Source organism: Podarcis melisellensis (genome assembly GCF_964234715.1).
Source record: "Podarcis melisellensis genome assembly, chromosome: 4".
Classification (NCBI taxonomy): Eukaryota; Metazoa; Chordata; class Lepidosauria; order Squamata; family Lacertidae; genus Podarcis; species Podarcis melisellensis.
The window spans coordinates 45197373-45219186 of record NC_138531.1 but is presented as its reverse complement, the minus strand read 5'-3'; the positions used below and the strand labels follow the sequence as shown (position 1 = coordinate 45219186).

General features: G+C 39.3%; 1 protein-coding gene across 10 annotated transcripts in view; it reads left to right on the top strand.

Moving 5' to 3' along the window:
• Positions 1-21814, top strand: part of DMD (dystrophin) — a 1007479-nt gene that overhangs the window by 348501 nt on the left and 637164 nt on the right. For 8 of the 10 annotated variants that reach the window (XM_081908923.1, XM_081908919.1, XM_081908924.1 and 5 more), the window contains exons 8-9: positions 13741-13919; positions 16023-16157. In XM_081908923.1, coding sequence (XP_081765049.1) covers positions 13741-13919; positions 16023-16157 — 314 coding nt within the window. The remainder of the gene's footprint in view (positions 1-13740; positions 13920-16022; positions 16158-21814) is intronic. The other 2 variants (XM_081908930.1, XM_081908929.1) reach the window with 1 other exon arrangement.

The window sequence follows — 21814 nt, the reverse complement described above, 5'->3', positions numbered from 1 at the left end:
TGTGGCAGAGATATTTGTGATTGGGGAATCTTGGTAAAATCATTCCTCTAACTAAAATCTAGATCTGTCCGTTACAAAAGAGCCCTACATCACCCACTGCTTTTCAGCCATATGTTTTCCTGATGCGGAAGTACCTCCAAGTACTTTGTATAACCCTCTTTTGGTTTGGGGCGCTTCAGAGATATACTTTACTTCTGCTAAAAAAAGTCCCAAGGACAGTATTCAGCTAAATAATTGCTTGAGTGGAACGACTTTCTCCTGGGCAACAGGATTCCCCCCCCCTTTCTTCCCCCAGCATGCACCCCATCTCACCCCCAAATGTGGTCCAAAGCATTGTGGGCTATATCTCATAACAGTTTTAGGAATATAGTGTACAGGGGGAAGATACAGTACCCACCGCACAAGTGAAAGCTATTCTGCTCCTGCAATTGTTGGCATCGCTTTCATTCTTGATTTGAAGTTCTTGCAAATATTTTGCACAACCCTACATATACTACTTCCAGAATCAGAGCATGCCTCTGAATACTAGTTTCTGGGGAGCAACATTGTGGAAGAGGTATTGCCCTTATATTCTGCTTTTGAGCATCCCAGTGCTGGTTGGCCACTATGGGACACAGTATTATAGACTCTGGTTAACTTTAGAGCAGAGTTTTTATTGTGTTCTCACAGATTTCCAAGTTCCTGGCAATTTTTTGTGCCAATGCAGGAATAGGAAGGCATGATTTGTCTTTTACTGGCTGATTCTATAAAAAGTTGTAGTAAAAAGTCATAGTAAGTTAGGGAACGTTGGTATTCAAACAAATACTGAAAGTAATGTCATGCACATAGACCTTCTTCTAGATCATATACAAGTTTTAGTTGAATATATCCCCTCTGTAAATACTTGCTAATAGATAGGGAACAGTATTTTCTTTTCTTAAAAAATGTTCCATTGCTTGTTAGGCATAAAGTATCGCTGGAGATTTACTTTTTGCTATTGCAGTATAAATTGCTTGTAATAGTAGTTGTTAAATAGGTGAATACAAAATCGTTTCGGAAGTTAATTGATGTAGTTGGCAGTGACTAAAAGGACATTTTTCAGCTTCTGGTATGGAATACAAAGCAAGCATCTACAGAATATTAATAAACTATTGGACTTCACTCAGTGAATCTGAATGACAGTTAAGTGTGTTGAGCAATTGCAAAGCTGTTTGCTGTTTTACTTTGAAGATTAGGTTTGCTGATTATGGTACAATGAAGAAAAATTAATTATTTTGCTCCACTGGAGCAGTTAATGTACTACAAAATGAACTAGTATCCCTTCTCCTTTTGTGAAATGGCCTTTCTTCTCATTTCAGACACATTTAGTGACTTGATTGCTTGCAAAATTTAGGGAAAGGTTAATTAAACAAATGAAAGTATTCTGGGACTGACACGAAACCAAAATAATGATAAATGTACAATGGCAGTCATTTTTTATAACTACTTAGCTCAACACTTTACATTTTCACACTAAATCTCAAGAGTGTGTTTAGGCTTGTGAGACATAAATAAGAAAACCAGTTATAATTTGTGTGTAGCATTAAGAGTGTTAATGAATGTGGGGCTGTTACTATCTCTTGGGGGAAACATAGCATTGAAGTCCCTTGGAGCAGATTGTTAAAGCTTTACTCAACAAGATAAAAAAAGTTTTTTTGTTTTTTGTTTTTTAAAATAAAGTATCTATTGCTATTAGTGGTCAAAGAAGTAATTAGCGTTAATAAGGTGCCTAAACTACCTTTGCATCAAAATGTCTAAAAATAAAATGGGATTTTTATTTGTTTATTTAGACAATAAATAAAACAGGTTGTATCCATACTCGCCCTTCTTAATATGGAAGGGCTCTTCTTTTTGCAGCAGAGGATCCAAGTAAACAAAATAAAGTGTCTCTATTTAGAACAAATTAAAATGGGATTTTATTATACTGTGTGTGTGTGTGTGTGTGTGTACGTGTGCGCATGTGCACACTGTCCTAGTAGTTGTGAAGAACAAAACCATGGCTTTTAATTAATATAGCACACATAACATTTAAGTAGAAATGTATACAGTGGTACCTCAGGTTAAGTACTTAATTCGTTCCGGAGGTCCGTTCTTAACCTGAAACTCTTCTTAATCTGAAGCACCACTTTAGCCAATGGGGCCTCCCGCTGCCGCCACCGCCATGTGATTTCTGTTCTCATCCTGAAGCAAAGTTCTTAACCCGAGATACTATTTCTGGGTTAGCGGAGTCTGTAACCTGAAGTGTATGTAACCTGAAGCATATGTAACCCGAGGTACCAGTGTACAAAATAATTTGTAACTATACAGATTAATAATACTAAAATGCAATAAATTTTAGTTTGTAGGCTAGCAGATCTGATGTGGCTAGCTTCTTTTTCAGCCGTTTAAATGCTTTTAAAATGGTAAGAAAATTGGCTTCAACCACTTAATTGGCAAAACCTTTACCAGCTGATTCTTTCTTGACATGATAAGAGAAGCATTTAAATGAAGCATATTTGAACATTTGCCTCCTGTTCTTTCTGCAATACTGTTAGTTGTCTGTATGGCAACCAATCCTAGCTTTTGTTCCCATAGGGGCCTAAATTTCTTTATTGGAGAAATGTGCATTCCTTGTCACCAGTTCTTTAACCTCCAAAGCTCCTCTAAGCATTTGGATGTGGATGTGCTATTGATCTTTCCTGCACTGGCTAATTAAAAGCAACCGTAATTAAAAAAAAAAAAATCCTCCCTATTCATCATATGGTGTGTACACAAACCAATGATATGCTGACATGTCCCACTATCATACATGGTGCTCATGCACAGCTTTGTTTGCTTCAGAGCTATTTGAGGAAACATCACCTATTCGTTTAATTATTTTACCCAAGAGAAAATCGATTCTGAAAACTTAACAAGTGGAAGGGCATTTTAAGGATTTTTTCAAACTGCCAGAGAAATTCTAGGTCCAAACTGAAATGTGGAAACAAACAACAATATAAAACCTTTATTATGTTTGATTAATTGAGATTATATGGTAAAAGATGCAGAGTAAACATTGAGATAATTAAGAGGGCATTAATTAAGGACCAATTTAGAGCTTAGTGAGCCCTCTAGAACAAGATGTTAATTCAAAGGTGGTCAAATTCTATATTTCTCCTCACCACCGCCCAATTATTATTATTTTTTTGTAAGAATAGCCTGGGCAACTCCTAGGCAGATACTTGAACCATACATAAGAACATTTGTCAGCTAATTTTGCATTAAATTCCTCTAGAGAAGCCTGCAGTGCTTCTTTTGGGAGCAAAACAGGAGCCATGTTTGTGGCAGCCAGATCATGAATTCAAGAAGGGCATGCCTCTTAGTCTGTTTATGCAGAAAAGGTGTGTGGATCTGCTGCCAACAACCCCCTCCCCTAGCAGGGGATATATCTTGAATGCATACAAATGGAAGGGAAAGGCTAACGCTATTATTTCCACCTTGCTGTTTTGTGAAGTTGTCAGTGAATTTCTAAAATGGAGAGTTTGGACTCTATGCCTATCTCGGTATGATTCCACATCCTCAAACCTGGAAGATACTCTCCCAAATTTCAGGCAGAATTGAGGTTGATTATGATTAGTCTTGTGGAAGCTCTTTCCCCGACCATAGAAGGAAAGGAGAAGACAGTTGCACTCTGCATATATGTAATGATACATTTTCCTAGATAAGTCCTCAGAGGTCCTATTGTGATGAAAACAGCAAGGTTGAAAATGGTTGTCTTCCCAGGTTGACATGTTACCAGCCGCCACTGCATTTACTTCACAAGGAAGAGATGAGAGTAAGGAATTTCTTGTTACAGGAAACAACAGGGTTAATCCAAGTCATTCTTCTGACTGGGGCAGAGTGGCAAAAGGCATCCCCATGCCCAACGCACACAGTCAAGAAAATCCCATAAGCACATATCATTCCTCTGAGCAGTAAATGCTATATAATAATAAAATAAATTACCCTGCAGTTTGCTGCCCTTCCAAAATCAGCCACCTGGGGTGACCCATCCTGGGAAGAAACCAATAACCCTAGTCAGAATTAATAGCTTTCATTAACTATCCAATGGACAAGTGCTTAATATTCTTTTTGAAATTAATGGTACTTAAAAGTGCCCAGAACCAGAATCCTGAATGATTCAGGGCCTGATTGTTATTGTTGTTGTTGTTGTTGTTTTTATCAGAAGCTGCTTTATTGAGGGGACCTTCTTATGAAGGGCATGTACAAAGCAAGGGAAATGGAAAGCTTCTGCATAAACACCAGGAAAGAGAAGAGGGGAATTGTTGAAATGGTCTGTTTGATGTGACAAGCCCAGAAATAAAGATTGGAATGTGACATTTGTACACCTACCATTGACCTTAAAAAAGAATAGGCAAGTAAAGTGGAGAAAAGATAGCAGACATAAAACACATGAAAAGTACATGAAGTACATATAAAATAGTTGACATTCTAAAAGCCTTGGCAGGTGTAGTTTGCAAATATGCTGTCTGACTGTACTTGACAGTTTGATTAAAAGAGAAAGGAAAGCTGGCAAATAATCCTAGCAGATAAACTCTTTTATCTCGGTTGAATACCCTACCAGTATGTGGTCTGATGTTTGAAGCATGGCACTTAATGCAGAGAAAAGAAAATATAATTCAGGCTCTTTCTTTGATTTATTGTATGTGACCTTGGGAAAGGCTATTAGACTGTTAAATGCATGTTGAATAATAAAAGCCATGTTTAGGCACTTAAATCATCAGGCTCATATCTTAAATTTGTTTGTGTGCATGTATTTGGATGGAGCAGCAGCATCCAAATGGCATGCAAAATGACATGCATATTGGGTTGGATCAAGAGACTTGCCCAAATCTTGTGCAAGAGGGCTAGTACCAGATGACTTTCTCACATCCTTCTTCCCTGGTAACCCTTCCAGCTCCCTAAAAACACCTCCTTGGGGTCAGATGATCCCGCCAAATGGGCTGGATCAGAGGTCACCAACCATTTTAGACATGTGTGTGTCTGTGCTGGGAGTGCAAGCCACAAACTGGCTGGAAGAACACAAAATGGCCGCCATGGGGAGTGTGACAAATTAGAAACAACCACCTGTGAGAACAGAATGCTAATTTCTCTCTCTCTCTCTCTCTCTCTCTCTCTCTCTCTCTCTCTCTCTCTCTCGGTGTTGCTGTCTAATAACAAGGAGCATTCCTCAGTACCATAAAAATATACAAGGTGGCAACATCACTCTTTTTACAGAATAAAAAAAAAATCCTTCCAGTAGCACCTTAGAGACCAACTAAGTTTGTTACTGGTGTGAGCTTTCATGTGCAGGGACAATTACAGAAATCACTTAGAAGCTACCTGCACATTTCCCCCCCATAACTTCATTTTAAAAATTAAATCATAGAATCTGCTCAACCTTCCCAGAAGCTTCACTGTAAGCTTTCAGGGGCACTGGATTGGTGACCTTGGGCTAGCTTATGCTACTGGGTGACTGAGGGGGAAGACTGTTACAAATATCAGGGGAAAACAACTTATGCAGCTGAGTCCACCCCATTTAACAGTGCTGTCTGGTCACTGGAAGAGTTTTTGCTAAGTGGTGACAGGGTGGTAGCTGAGGGAGTTGCCCAGGTATGGGAGAGAGCGTCTGCCATCCCGCTACTGTGGATCAAACCCAGTGACTTAAGAGATGCATGTAGTCCTCCAAGCTTGGATATACCCGGAAATGAATGTATTTGTTTATTCCCCAGCCCCCACAAAAAAGTGTATTTCTTGAGTCAGTCCAAGAGGCTTTGGAAATTAATATGCCCACCTGGTCATTCCACCAGCCTCCATAGCAACATCCTTACTCTTACCTTTATACACCTGCATGCACAGGGATGGTAGTGGTATAGGAGCAGATGATGGGGAGCAAGAAATGCCTCCCCCTAACTTCCCTCCCCTCCCTCTATAGTCCTGTCATGGCCGTTGGGGGAAGGCTGTCTACTCCTAAAATTCACAACTCTTGGAAACTCCCAGCTTGTGCAGATTTGCACAGCATCCCCTAATTGATTTCACCAATTGAAAAAGAGAGAGAGAAGAGATTCTGGCATTTCAGTGTGCCTTTTCAGCTGGAACAGATCACCAGGATCAGAGCATGCATCTTTGAAACTGTCAAATGGTCATTGTTTTGGGTTACTTTAAAAAGCACCAGAATATTTTTTTTTTAAGTTTGCTTTCAATTCCTTATTATCTCAACTTTCATGTAAAGATGTGCTGGAAACCATTTTAAAAATTTGTGTTATATTTCTCTCGTTACCTTTTAACTTGTTCTTATTAACAGCTGATTTCACTTTAGACTAAAATCTTTACAGATTTGCTGTAGGAATTCCTCAGCTTTGTGAGCATTGCTATGCCACTTTCTCCTTAACAAATACCTTTGTGTTTTCTCCGTTAGCTCACTTAGCAGAAGGGCAGCAGATCCTTTCTGCCAATCTGTTCCAAAAGCTATTATGTTGTTATCCAGCCCATCTTCCTCTATAGTCCACGTAATTAACTGTACAAAATGCCATTTTTTTTTTTTTGCAATTTGAGTCATCCTCTTGATTAACTACTTTAATTAATTGGCATTGAAAAGATGCTGTCATGCTGTATGTCATTGATTATACCCTATTTTGTAGCTATCTCATCTAATTTACCTATTCAGGATCTGTAGCAATGTATCACAATTCTTCTTGGCTTTCATCTTGTAAAATATTTTAGTTGACAAACAGCTTCTTTGAATGTTCTTAGTAAATAATGATCGTGCATAACATCGCCAAGGCCTTTCCTTCCTATCATTATCATAGGCATGTTACAGGGTAGTATTGCAGGTGAGTGTCAGTGTTGGTTAAAGGTGGAGCAGCCATCTCAAAATTCAAGCTTACTGCAGTGTTCCTTATGCCTGTGATTTATTCTGCCACATGGGGTATTTTTGTGCATCTCAAATAACAGAGGGGCTAACATTAACAACTACCTCTTTCTTGACCTCTATTACATATTAATCAGTTGGTAAAAATACGGTCATTTGCAAGTTATCCATTTTTTACACTTTAGTTAAAAGTACCGTTATTCTCACTGATGCCCACTTCATTTTGTTCCCAGAATTTTAACTCTCCCTTGACTTTCATGTATTGTTAATGTAGATACATTTGATGGCACTAGAATTTGCTACAATTAGCAGAATCACTGCATTATTCAAAATTCCATTTTAAATTCAGGCCAGCTTTTGGGATTTAGGCATGAATGAACTGGTAGAATCAGATTCACTCAAGATTTCAGTTTAAGGGCTGGCCAGACCTATCACTCTGACATCTCCCATCTCTCACTGAGGTATAAACAGGCAATGATCTATGGGGACTCGTCACAATGCGCATGACTGCAGAGGTTCCTCACATATACTGTAAGTCCAGATTGCATTTTATAGTTTTGGGTAAAGGTACTTCAGATGAGATTTCCAAGGCATGTTCAGTTTTTAATACATACTTAGCTGTGAAATGGCAATGTATAGTTGCAGAGAGGTTGAAATGTACGCACCTTTTCTGTGCATGTTGACTAAGAATTAAGTCTCACTGGTGCGGTTCAAGGGTAATGTGTAATAATGGTTTGGTGTTCTATACCTTAGTGTTGCATTCTTGTGTGCCGCAGTCTTTCCCTCCTTTCCTGATTTGAGGAAAACTGTTAGTTCCCTCTGAACCAGCAAGCAACTCTTTGTACTTCTCCTGCAATCCGTGTTTAGAAATTACAACGCATTGTTTGCTTCAAAACCAGGAAAGGAAAAAGGTCACCGTAGTGGACATGGCTAGAAGGACATGTGCAGGTCTTGGGCTCCTTGACTGCTCATTCACATAATGACAAACTACAATTTGGTAGTGCATCTGAACTACTACTTAGTTCAGTTGAAAGTACTTCGAAGCATTATGCACAGGATTACAGCTGTAAGCCACACTTGAAAAGGTGGTACTGAACTTACTTCCAAGTTGACATGCATAGGATTATGCTGTCAGTGTATAACTTCAGGAACTTTTAATTATTTTTACATGCTTCAGCTGGTGTCCATACTGAATGCCATAAGGTTTACTATTATTTAGCAGAGTTATTAATAAAGTAATGGTGCAGGTCTAATGGATGCATAAAATTCATCACTGATCATAAATACATCATGAATGTGGCAATAAATGTGTGAGGCCTGGTTTTATTTTGTTTTGCTTTCATTATAGTGGAACATTGTTTTGCTTTTCTTCTGATAAGGGAGCTTTATGTGAAAGCAGATTGTCTTGTTTTCATATTATTCTGATCCCTTTCACATCTATCCCATTGCCATACATTTAAACCACATTTTATTAGCTAATTTGGCACAATTTGTTTGATTTCAGCACAGACGGTTTTCATTACAATCTGACAAGCAGTAAAACTCATTTTTCCCTAGTCTAGTACTGGCACACTCACAAGATTTCTTTATAAAGAATCCCTGTTTATGTGTTCTTAAGTTCTGTTTGTGAAGAGAGCACATGCACTGATCATGCCCCTCTTTCCCTGTCATGCCCATGTTGAATGGGAAGGTCTGGAGGTACATTCATTTGTACAGAGTTACAGTTCTTACATCTGCAAATCCTGATCACAAAGTAGACTGTAGCTGTAGCTACATTCAGCCAAAGTTGCTTACAACCCCCCTTCCGACCCTCCTGCTCAATGGTGGAAGTTGGGGTGGAGGGGAAGGGGCCATACGCCCTACATGGATAGAAATTAGAATGCCCCAGTAGAGCTATAGTGTATTATGTAAGACATTCATTAGGATTGATATAAAAATATTATATCTTTAATGTTCTATAAATGAGAAGGTCTGCTTCTAAGATGATCTCACCAAATAACAAAGCCAAAGCATTGTGTATCCACAAGTCTGTTCTTGGTGGAGTGTTATATTTGTGGGGCTGCCTGTGAAGATGAGTAGAAAACTTCAATTGGTCCAAAATGCAGCAGCCAGATTACTGGCTGGGGCTCCATTTAGATGTCACAAAGGCCCTGTATACTGGTTGGCAGTTCATCCGTTGGACCAATCCAAGGTACTCACATTAGTGTTTATGGCTCTAAATGACTTGGACCCCAAATACATGAAAGATGGACACAGACCTTCTTAGGTGCTAATATCAGCAGAGGGGTCTCTCTTGGTTATATCACATTCCTCAGAAACTCAGTTGTGTGTGTGTTGTTGTCCAGAAAAAGGCATTCTTTGTGACAGCCCCTAAGTTGTGGCACGCCCTCCCCACAAAGGCTTTTCTGGCATCTTCATTATACTGTTTTTAGTGAATGCTGAAAGTGCACCTCTTTACCTTGACTTGGACACCTGAGATGTATATTTTAAGGGCCCACCTTATTTCTGTGATTTTATGTTGCTTTAAACTGTTTTTAATATTGTTTTTAATGTAACCTGCCAGGAGACCTTATGGTAAAGGGAAGGTAATACTAATAACAACATAAATGTAATGCTTTTATGGACCAGTCTAGGTCTTTTTAAAAACTTTATTTTCATATAAGCATTTGAGATAGCTTCTGCCCACAACTAAATGGTGAGGTATGTCTCAAGTACAACTTTATCTCAATCTGTCCAATCTGGCAGCCACATGACTATAGGTTTGAACAAACAGCAGAAGTAATGAAACTGCTGCTGAGTGTTTTTAGCATGGTGATTTTATTTTATTTAGTTCTTTGGTATGATGTTTGCAAATAAGAAGCTCACAGATTCTTTGTCATTGATCTGTCATCAAGTCAGTGAATTGTGTTGCTGTTCACTTAATATATAATTGAAGGTGCTTTTATGATCCCTGCCATGCCTTTCTTCTGCTCCTATGCTTCTACCAGCAGAGCCTCTATTACCTGTTTGTGATCTCTCTTGACTCTTGGAAATTTATGTTGGGATTTGGGTTTTTTGCTTGCCTTAGGAAACTTGTCCAGTGATCAGCCAACGCATTGACATAGCTCACAAACCTATCAAATAAAATTACTTTGAGTAAATCAGGATCCCAGCTAAATAATAGCTCTTCATTACTAATGATCCAAGCCAGTTAGCTCTTCTATTTACACTTGTTTAAGCAGCAAAGGAAGTCAAGCACCACTGCTGCACAATCTCCCTTTGTTTCGGAGAATTTCACTGAAATGAGTGGAGGTTGTGCCATGGTACAGTGCTCAGTCAATTGTGCCTGAAGTCTCTTGACTGTAGTGAAGGCTCAGTTGATCAGAAGCCTTTCACACTTGGTAATGATACTTAGGACCAGAATAACAAGTAGATAGGAAGGAACAGTTTTTTTAATATAGTAAAACAGTATATATTGTATTATATATACAAGCCATTTTTGTATAAGTATTTTGTTCTGGTTTTGGATGCTTTTATTTTATACCTCCTATTATTAATGCATACAAAAGCTGCATTGTTCATCATGGCATTTTTGTATCTTTCAATTTTCCTGTATATTGGACAAAGTATTATAAAATTGGAAAGAAAAGGCTACTTTGTGACTTTGAAAACATGCTGAAACATTCTTATTAGTATTTCAGTTACTTCAGTCATCAGCTGATGTTTTCAATTAACAATTACCAACAATTCTCTGAAACCTTTCTTGAATAGAAATATAATTCACCATTATAAATATATCATTGAGATTATTTTACAAAACAGTACTCTGGATATATCTATTGTAGGCTTCATCAGTCATTTGAATATCCTTTCTAAGTATTTGAGATCATTCTGCACCATCTGCTTAATGTAGTTTGGTTAATATTGTATCACTGCAAAAAGAAATATATCATTAATGAACATACCGGTATTAATGAGTCACAAAACCAAACTTACGTGATGCTGCACGTGCACCAGCATTGTAATGAATTCCAAAAAACCTACCAGCCTGCCTGCTCACACCTCTCCAAGTCATTTGTGGCACATCAATAGTCTAAAAGGAAATAAAATGAATCAACTCTCTTCCAGTTGATAGAAATTTTCCTGCCTAGAGGCTTAGGCAAGTGACTGTTAAAAAGCCTATATTACATGTATTCACAGTTGTGAAAAAGACATTCTGTACCAATGCCTTGAAATTAATTTACCCAGCTGTAAGTGGCTCTTCTTCAAAGGATGATATTTGTCGATGAATGTGAGACATTATTCAATCCATACACCTTCTTGCCTGTCTGCCAGATACATTACAATCCTGTATGATTCTCCTGACTAGAATTATGGTTCAAAACAACATCTTATTGCTTAGGCAGTGCATTTTTGTTTGCATCCCTTAGGGATCTCAAGGTTGTCACAGGCATCTAGCTAATAAGATCTAACTGGGCCTGATTAACCAGTATACGAATTCGTTTTGAAAGCAACAGTTTGACAGTCTCTTTCATAGCTTTTTAAAATCTATCTCACATTACAATTAGGGTACATTAAAACCTAGAAAAGCCTTCATTAGTTTTGTATTCCACTGAAAAATTTCCGTGGGGCTAATGCATACAAATAGCAGAAAGCCCACAGTTGTGATGAGTTTGGGATGATGACTGTGTAAGGCATGCACTGTGACCATCAGGATCCCTCCCAGTAGAAGTTAACCTCCCAATGTCAAGAGTGATAGCCAGCCAGCCAGCCCACCCCACTCCCTGGCCCAGCCCAGTGATATGTGCCCTATATGCAGTATTTTAGTTTTCCTTTAGGAATTAATGTTCTTTCCTAACAGGGTTACAAGATGTGGGTTGGACATGCTTGGATAACTTGGGAAGGTAGGGATGTTTCCACCCACCCTGGAAAAGATGCAGCAGGCACAGAGACTTGTAGGACCATGGCAAAGGAGAGGGAAGGCTCAGAACCCTTTTGGACCATTTCAGCCCCATAAGAGTTATACAGTGGTACCTCGGGTTACATACGCTTCAGGTTACATATGCTTCAGGTTAGGGTCAGGGTGAGGTTACATACGCTTCAGGTTACAGCCTCCACTAACCCAGAAATATTACCTTTGCTTCAGGATGAGAACAGAAATCATACTCCGGCAGTGTGGCAGCAGCAGGAGACCCCATTAACTAAAGTGGTGCTTCAGGTTAAGAACACTTTCAGGTTAAGAACGGACCTCTGGAACAAATTAAGTACTTAACCCGAGGTACCACTGTATGTACATTTCAGACCCCAAATTGGGCTCGGTTCACTTGCAGTCACTGATTCAGTCCTGACTGCATTAGTTCATTTGATTTTCATCCACCAGTCTCCTCACACTGTATGCTGTTTTGATCTGCTTCCTTTCCTTTCTTGCTTTAGTATGTGAGCAATGTGTCTAGGATACATGAGAGAGCCAGGCATGTTGAAACACATGACCTTTATCTGGTTTGAAAATATGCATGGGAAATTAATGTGCAGTGTCTGTTCTTCTACAGTGATAACTTTAGCAGAGGGGAACCAAATGTCATTGCACCTTGCAGATCTTAGGAAAGCTGGGATAGATTTATTATAATAAAACCTCATTGCTATTAATAGTTCTTGGCTTTCTGCCAGTGCTTGTATTTAAGCACTTATGGGATTAATGATAAATTCTTAGACAACAGCCTCTTTACATCTTGATTCACTTCACTGAGTACATGAGGTAAATTTTAATGGCCGCAACAAAAAGAATTACTTGAAAGCAATGCTGCATAATTTACATTTTTACAAATTGTTAGTGACTTGAAATAGTGGGCTAAATCAAGGCCTTTTCTGGAACAGTAGCTCCATTCTCCATAGTTCAACTCAGAAGTAAGCCCTGTTGAATTTAATTGAACTTATAGCCATATTTTTTATATTCATGAAAACAGCATTTAATGTTTCCTCTGGTATTTCATGTTAGAAGTGTATAATCTTAACTGATTTGTATTCCACCACATATAAAAACTGAGGGGAAAGTAAAACTTTAGGACTTCTTCTTCCTTCATATGATTTTCTTAGACGTCTTAATTACATTTAATTGCATCTTAATCTGCATTTCTCGATTTTGTTTACTTTGGAATGCGGAAAGAAATAGAAGTGGTTGATCACAACTTTCATATTAATGCTGATATTCTTAGCTGTATAGCTATGTGAGTACATACAGCTATAGCTTTTTACACATAATTTATTTTGATTTTGAAACTCATATTCAAAGTGGCACCATGAGTACAAAAAGAGAGAAAAATCCCATAGGAATTACCAATTCATTCATTTTGTTCTGGAGGGAAATCCACCAGATGAAATCCATGTCCCTATTCATGTAGTTTGCATTGGAAAAGGCAGTTAAGCGCTGCAGATCCAAGTTTCATTTTTTTAATTTAATGTACTTGCTTCCTTTAGTGTTCGCTGCTACATCCCCATCAGCCTGTTATAGCTACTCCAGTCATTAACCTATTGGTATTTTTGCAATAGTAACATCTACATATAATGCAGATTTTTAATGGCTTATTTTGCCTGCCTTTATGAAGGTCATTCATTCTAACTGTGCAGTGTCTGCATTTAAATGGAAGAAGGCTTATAAGCAAGAAAAAACTTGTAGAAACTAGAAAGACACTAGAGTCATTTTTGCTCTTCCTCATTTGCATTTGAGTTTCATATTAAAGCTTGGAGTTGATTGTAGTACTTTAATTAGTCCCCAGTGGGCTTAAATGGACAATGGACTGACTGCTCATTAGCCTGTTTGCTTTCTGTGAAGCCTTGCAAACTATCTAATGTTGTCTGTGTTTCATGCACTTTTCCAGATGTCGCAACTCCTTATCCTGATAAGAAGTCCATCTTGATGTACGTGACATCGCTTTTCCAAGTCCTGCCCCAGCAAGTTACTCTTGAAGCCATCCAGGAAGTGGAAACATTGCCACGGCAATCAAAGCACATCAGAGAAGAGCACGTCCAGTCACATCAACAGCGCTTTTCACAACAGGTGAGTTCTTTGGGGTTTTTAATTCTAATTTTAATAGCCAATAAAGTCATATATTTAGTGAAAAAGAGACTATGGGCAAGATCCAATTAAGTCACTGTCAGAGTAGACCCACTGCAGACAGTGAAGAATTTACATGTCCATTGATTTAAGTGGTTAATTCTCAATATGACTAACATTGAATATCACTCTATGTATACTTTATTTGCACGGTTTATACTGTTAACTGCCATGCATGAAGTAATAGACTGTTTTTGAAATGAAGAAAGTTACGCTTTTTGTGCATTACATGATGCAAAGCAGGCTCCAATAGCCTTGTTCGAAGCAAGGTAATTCAAGGTAAGATTTTGTGTCATTTTGGTGTCTTATATTCAAAGCACGTCTTGAAATTAGTAAGGCTTTGCCAATCAAGCGCTCTAAGGGTCGCAGACATAGCTTACTTAAAAGGCTGTGTCACTTTTAAACTGCTTTGCTCTGTCCATCAGCTTTCTCAGTCTTTCATTAAATCATCTGTATGTATGAAAAAGCATAAATAGTTGGAACATTTTTATTACTCAGTAAACTCTCTACAAAAGCAATGCACTTATTCACTGCTCAAAATGTACAGGATACTGTTTGGATTTAGCTACCTCTGTTGCACAGTTAATAAGTTTATACACAAATAAGCTTTCTGTTGGATCTGCTGCAGAGGGCTTCCATATCCAAGCCAGTGTCCCAGATCAGCATCTTTTATAGTTTTTAATACCACACTATCCTACTTATAATATTTCATAAGCAGAAAGTAGAAAATAAAGCGTGCGCGCGCGCGCGCACACACACACACACACACACACACACACACACACACACCCCATTTATTACCCCATATAACCTGGAAGAAACATCTTTTCTGAGTCAGAAATGTCGTTGAGAGCATAGGAATTCATCCACCAATTAGATAATATTACCTTGGCCTTTAATTAGACATCCAGCCCATCCAGTGTTCCAATTCCACGCTTGGTAATCAGACTTTGTATGCTCTTATATAGCTAATGGTTGAAACAATTGGCCTCCCATTAGGATGAACTGCTGCTAGAGCCTTATTGATGTCTCTCCATTTCTAATTTCATTTGTCTAGTTTTGGGACATGAGGCAAAATATTGACTTACTGACATCAACTTTCCCAGGCGGTATAACACTTTCAGTTGTGAACTACCAGAGTTACTTTGAAGGTACTAGAGACCAATTCTTGCTCTTTGTTTTCCAGGCATCCCCCCCCCCGCCCCGGTTCCTTCTCCCCACACATCCATGGGCCTTCCAAGCTCTTTGACTAGGACAAAAATGATTTTGCAAGTGATTTCCCCCTCCTTAGGGTTAGGTTATATAGAGCTGTCACTATGAAGTGAAAAACCTCTGTATCTCTCCTTTGGTTATGCATTTCTGTAGCTGTATCTCATGGTGTAAAACAGAGTTACAGTTGCTTGAATTTCTTCCACTGAAAAATTGCAGGGGTTGTTTACTTGTGGTGCCAGTTCCTTGTATATATATATATATATATATATATATAAGATCTTATCGTAACTCAAATTTAGATGTGTATGGAAATTCTGAAACTATTTGTTTCTTTACTTAAGCGGGCACACTGTGGCAACTGCATTCCCATGAGAGGCTAGCCTGATAGTTATATTTCTCGAAGTGAACAGAAATTCTAATTATTAATTAACTCTCTTATTTCTGGGACACTAGCATTTTTAGATTTGTTGATCAGATGGCCATTTGCTGACTGCTGAGCACATTTATTCAGAACGTACTATGAATCCTTGCTACTTTGCTTTCTGAGTGTGCTGAATTATAAAGGCCCTTTACTGATTTGGGGTGTCATGCCAGGAATAATTATCTGGCACTTCAAGGAGTCTTTTTACTTGCCATGAAAGGATGTCATATTAATGAAAGCAGCTCACTAAATTCCACATAGTTGATTTTTTTTACTCTTTATGGCAGCACTGTTTTCTGCAAGATAGAATTAAACTGCCGGCGTTTCCCCCTGAAAGTATACGTTCTGTCCTTTCTATTAAGCATACTCATCCGTGTGTGTGTCTGCTTTTCTTCCTAATTTCTTCTCCTTAGATCAAAGTCAGTGTAGCACAGGGTCATGTGCGCACCCCTTCACCTCCACCTAAACCTCGCTTCAAAAGCTATGCGTACACACAAGCTGCTTATGTCATGTCCCCTGACCCAAAAGGGAAGGTGTTCCCTCCACAGGTCTGTCAACATTACTGTTTGTTGTGAATATTATTCTAATATGCCTGTGCTTGCTGTGGAAAATATATGCACTTTGGGTTTGGTTTTTTAAAATTTTTGCTTGTGCCCATTTTCATTTCCAGCAGTATATTTTTTAAAGGTTTTAAAGGTCCTTTTCTGCTGTATTCTTACTTTTCTTTGCAAAACCGCACCTATCTTTGTGCATTAGGCAGGAACAAAAAAAGAGAGTAAAATTATTATCGTCATCATTAATATTGTATTTGGTTTCAGAATTTCAGTTAACACCATAAGCTACTTATAATCATACATGTGGAATGGCAGGATACTCAAGGAAGGTTGAACTTTGTTCCCCAATAACATTCCTCTATCCCAGGGGTTCCCAAGAATGTGTTTCACAGACTTCATTCAGGTGGTCAGCAGCACATCTATGGATCACTGGTTGAAGATGCCAGGTTAAATATTCATCTTGATTTTTAATTATATATTTATTGCTTCTTTTCCTTTTGTTGTATTTTATCATATCACAATGTGAATTCTGTGGATATTCAAATTGTAATTCAATAAAATACAATTTATAAATAATTAAAGAAGCAATGGAAATGCAGTTAAAAGTCATATAGCACAGTGCATTCTTGCAACAGACAGAAAAGGAATTAATTGGTTGGCCGAGACCCTCAGCAATTGTCAAGTGCCCCGTGCAGGAGGCAAGGAGGGGGAAGCTAAACCACAAAACAATTGCACATTGTGGGCCCTCATTTTAAATGGACAGGAGTGTCATATGCAATGTGGCATGGGGCTTGGTCATTCAGAAGATGATTACAAAATTTACAGGGGACTCCGTATTTTCCCATGGACATAGATGTTTCTCTTTCACCCTGCAGCCCTGCACCTCCTAAAAAGCCTTGCCGGGGGTGCAGGGTTACAGTCTGAGATCCCCATGAATAGCATAGCCTGTGTTTTAGAAGAGAAAATTGCCCCAGATCAGGAGGGGAAGCCTTGTACCAGAGGATGTTCCCGTCTCCCGGCTCACACAACTTAAAGTGCTAAAACACCTTAAGCTGTGATGTTACTGCCTTTTTGAACTGCTACATGAAATGTAGAGGAGTAAGCTTTATTTGATCCATTTGTCAGATTCTTCTATCATTACTTTAAACATTTGTTTAACTGTCAGCGGTATACAGGCCTTGTGCAGCACACAAAAGTTATCGATCCATGGTCAGATAATGGTATCATCATTGTGCACAAAGAGTAAATCTTATATATTTCTAGTAACTCACACCTACTTCTATTCACTACTTGCCTTCTCTAACCATTCCTCCTCATTGCTAGGCACCTTGTCCTATCATGAAAAGAAAGCAGGATTCATTGTGTTTAGTTGACTGGCCCACCCTGTGGGTGGGATATGAACCCACATAGTCAAGGTAAAAAACAACACCAAACACAATATTTCCATAGGAGTGTCACCAGTTTTCTGTACTCAGAAATTTAGTAGATTGAAATTATTCTAATCTCCATTTTTAAAAAGAAGAATAACCATTACCACTTGATGTAAAATTCACTTAACATGTAGCATCTTCCAGTTCACCTGAATAGTTCTTTAAGAATAAGCCTCATAGACTAAAACTAATTGAAATGGACAAATGATCTTTGCTCACTACCAAGGAAAATCATCAACCACAGGGGTTTTTTTTAAAAAAAAGCCCAATTGCAGAGGATGGAATAAATCAAGGTAACTGAATGGCACATCAGCATCTCAGTTAAGAGAAATTGGCCTCATGCTGAACGTTCTACCTTTTGGTGGTTAACTGTTAACACTTTCTGGGGGGTTTCAGAGTCAAATGAAAGCTAATTTCAACACATAAAATTGGATTTGCAGAAAACTTCCAGAAAAAATAATAATATCTGTACTGTATTCTTTGGATTTGATAGTTAGCAAGTTGTTCTTTAGGTAGCTTCCTTTATACCCGTCACCATGATGCATTTGGTTTCCAGACATATTTAATTAGTAGCAAAATTAAGCAAAGCGCAGTATATATTGCAAAGTAGAAAGGTAGTGTTGTAACTTACATGTGACTCCTATACACAGTTTCCTCCTGCCAATTATTCTTACAAATAAATATCTATTGGAATATTAAATTAATTAATATCAAGTGAAACTGAACAGAATATTTTCCAGAAGGGTAGCCATGTTAGTCCACTGCCAAAAATATGAATCTTGTGGCACTTAAACTGTCATGGCCAGATTCTATTTTATCAGGTGCCTTAAATGATACCCTGAATTTGGTGGTAAATGTATAGAGTGGTATCTCGGGTTACATATGCTTCAGGTTACATACGCTTCAGGTTACAGACTCCACTAACCCAGAAATAGTACCTTGGGTTAAGAACTTTGCTTCAGGATGAGAACAGAAATCATACTCCGGCGGTGTGGCAGCAGCAGGAGACCTCATTAACTAAAGTGGTGTTTCAGGTTAAGAACAGTTTCAGGTTAAGAACGGACCTCTGGAACGAATTAAATATTTAACCCGAGGTACCACTGTACATTGGTGGCAAGAGGGAGGGCGGAGGGGGGAGGGGATGAAAAATTGGTTAGCAGAGAGATCAGAGGCAAATTAAACATAAAAGATACAGACGGTGACAATTATGAAAAAGTTTAGATGTAACATAAAGTAACAGCAGTGCCCATTCACAAAGCAGAGTTGAAGAACAACCTGGCATTGCCAAGTTAATTAACACCTGCAGAGGGACTAAAACTGTCATTTCAATTCAAACCACATGTGATAGAATTGAACTTCTTAATAAGTGTGAAGCAATTTCATGCTGGATTCTCCCTTTGTTCCTTTGTATAAGAATAGCCACATGAAAGTCAGCAGAGCTGGTTTCCAAATATTTCACATCCTGATGTCAGATTTGTGTCCATCTAGACTTTTGCCTGGAGACAGACCTGATTGTCCTGTGTAGATAGCAGAAGGACAGTATTGATAGAGCAGGTAGATGAACCTTTGATGTTGTGACTGACATTATTGGATTCTATAACGGTATTGTCTTCATACATATGAGGACAGAGTTGGCATATCGGCTTGCTGCAAGGTCTAGTCTCTGGTACCAACGAACTTGTCATATCAATCTAAGGATTTATGCTTGTGCAGGTGGAACTTCGCCACCATGCCCCCCAAATCTGTTTCTAGGATTTCCCAGCACCCTCTGGGTGGGCCAAGGTCATGCCCAGGTGGAAGAGAGGGGAGAAAGTTCTGTTGCACAAGCGTAAATCCTTGCACTGAAGGGAAGCTTTTGGTGGTTATTGTCCTTTGTTTTCGTTTCTGTTATGTGATCTGTTGTTGCTAGTGAGGAGCTGGTTCAGGTTATCAGTTTGCACTTAAGAGCTATTGACATTGTCAACACCTCACCTTTTTTAAAATTGGGAAGTAACCGTGTTTTTATTTGGTTGACATCCAGCATGTGTGATATGACTGGCTGTAGTCCATAAAAATGTACGCCATAGCAACTGTGCTAATTTTAAGGTTTCATAAGACACACAGTTGTTGTTGCAACAGTGTCCATGTCCAGCACCTTGAGTGGGAGCTGGAAGTTAAGCAAGGGAGTGCTGGAGCTAAGGAGCTCAATAGGCAGCTCTTAGCCCAGCAAGAGGAGACAGAGAGATGCTTAATCTCACTGCCAGTTCTACCTGTCACCTATTTTACAGTGGAATCTTTCTCCTCTAAACTGAGTAGACCTTTCCTCTCAAGCAGTAGTGGCTGGTGGTGTGGGCAGAGCGGCATTATTGACGTGGTTCCCCAACACCCCATATCAAAACAAAAAAAAATTCCTTCCAGTAGCACCTTAAAGACCAACTAAGTTAGTTCTTGGTATGAGCTTTCGTGTGCATGCACACTTCTTCAGATACACTGAAACAGAAGTCACCAGACCCTTCTATATAGTAATCAGTTGGTTACTGAGAGGGACAGAAGGAAAGGCAAGACAGCAAGGAGCTTACACTGTGTAGCTACAGCATTGGGAGCATTGTATTGACTCTGAGGGGTTCTGGAATAGCTCAGTCAGTAGAGCATGAGACACTTACTCTCAGGGCCGTGGGTTCAAGCCCCACATTTGGCAAAAGTTCCCTGCATTGCAGGGGGTTGGTCTTGATGGGCCTTGTGGTCCTTTCCAACTCTATGATGCTTCACCTATATGTGATGCTTATGTCAGGGACTGACAAGAATAGGAGGATGAAGGGGTCAATGAAAGAGGGGGTGAGAGAGAGAGAGTGAAGCTGGGGGTGTGCCTGGGGTGGAATGTGGGGGTGAGGAGGAGGAGGAGGATCATAGGGAAGGGACCAGTGAGTTGTAGGGTTCCATTTCCCAAAGTAAGGAGAAACTCTCTCCCATCACCAGTACCTTCACTGGCGCCAGCAGTATCTGCAAGGTGTCTGCTGGCAGCATCAGGATGAATAGTTTGTGAACTGGGTGCAGGTAAACAAGAGCAAGGGGGAAGGGAGCAAGTTCAGAAGTTGAGGGGAAAGCTATCAGGGATCCCTAAATTCTTATAGCCTGCAGAGCTCTCAGATGAGAGACCATGCCTTCAGAACCCCCTGAGAGGCTCCTCCACCCCTTCCTCCACTGTCTCCATGCTCAAAGAGGAATTTAAAGAGCAAATGCCAATTTGACGTTTGCTCTGATTTCACACTAAAGAGTTGGGGGTTTTGTCTGAGAAAGGAGTGGGGCAAGGGGAAAACCACTCAGACCCATGCCTAAAAGTTGTGGGTCAAGCAGAAAACTGCTCAGATCCCACTTTCTAGGCACAGGACAAACGGACAAACCCTAAATAGCATGTGCCAGCACACTGCATGTCCTCAATGAAACAGTGCTGATTTCAGCCTATGGCGTACTGTGATGTTTGAACCAGACCAGAAAGTGTGGTGCCTCATCATATCAGCTCAAATAACATAGATTTATTTTATTTTATTTTTTTGCAGCTTACACCGGGCATAGCATTTGAAGCAGTCCTCTATGAGTATAGTATTAAGCAATTCTTCTGAGATTTGTGCAGCAATTGAAACCTCCTTTGCACCAATCTGGAGGGGGTGTTGGGTGGATTGGGCAGAGGTGTTCCTCTACGTAGCCCTGGAAGTCTCCACCTATGAAGTGATGCTGGTGCAATCCTGCACCAGGTACAGCTTATGGAAAGACTCCAAACTGGGCATTCTGGGGCATGACTAAGTCAGCCCAGATTTCTCTGGATTCCAAGACAACCCCACTGCTGTCACTTGATCCAGGCCTGGTCATTGCCCCAGCTCCTGGTGCAGAAACTTATTTGTCCCCTGCCTTCTGCGCCAGCCAGTGTGAGTGGACAGACTGCAGAAGCAGCAGTGGCCCCAACTCTCAGTTAAGGACTACCCCTCCCCAGCCAGAGTTTGGATTGCTGTGTTGATTCTGCTAACAACAATATGCAATTATACCTTAAGATAATATTCTTAAGGCTGTAACTGGGTTTGTATATACAGTATTGGATAATCATATATAATATATTAAATATAGCAGAACATTTTTCAATGAAGTTAAAACATTTTTTTTAAATGCAATTAAATATTTATTAAAGCTTCTTAATTAATGTAACAGTTTCTGAAGAACATTTGAACATTTAATTGTTCTCTTTGAAAA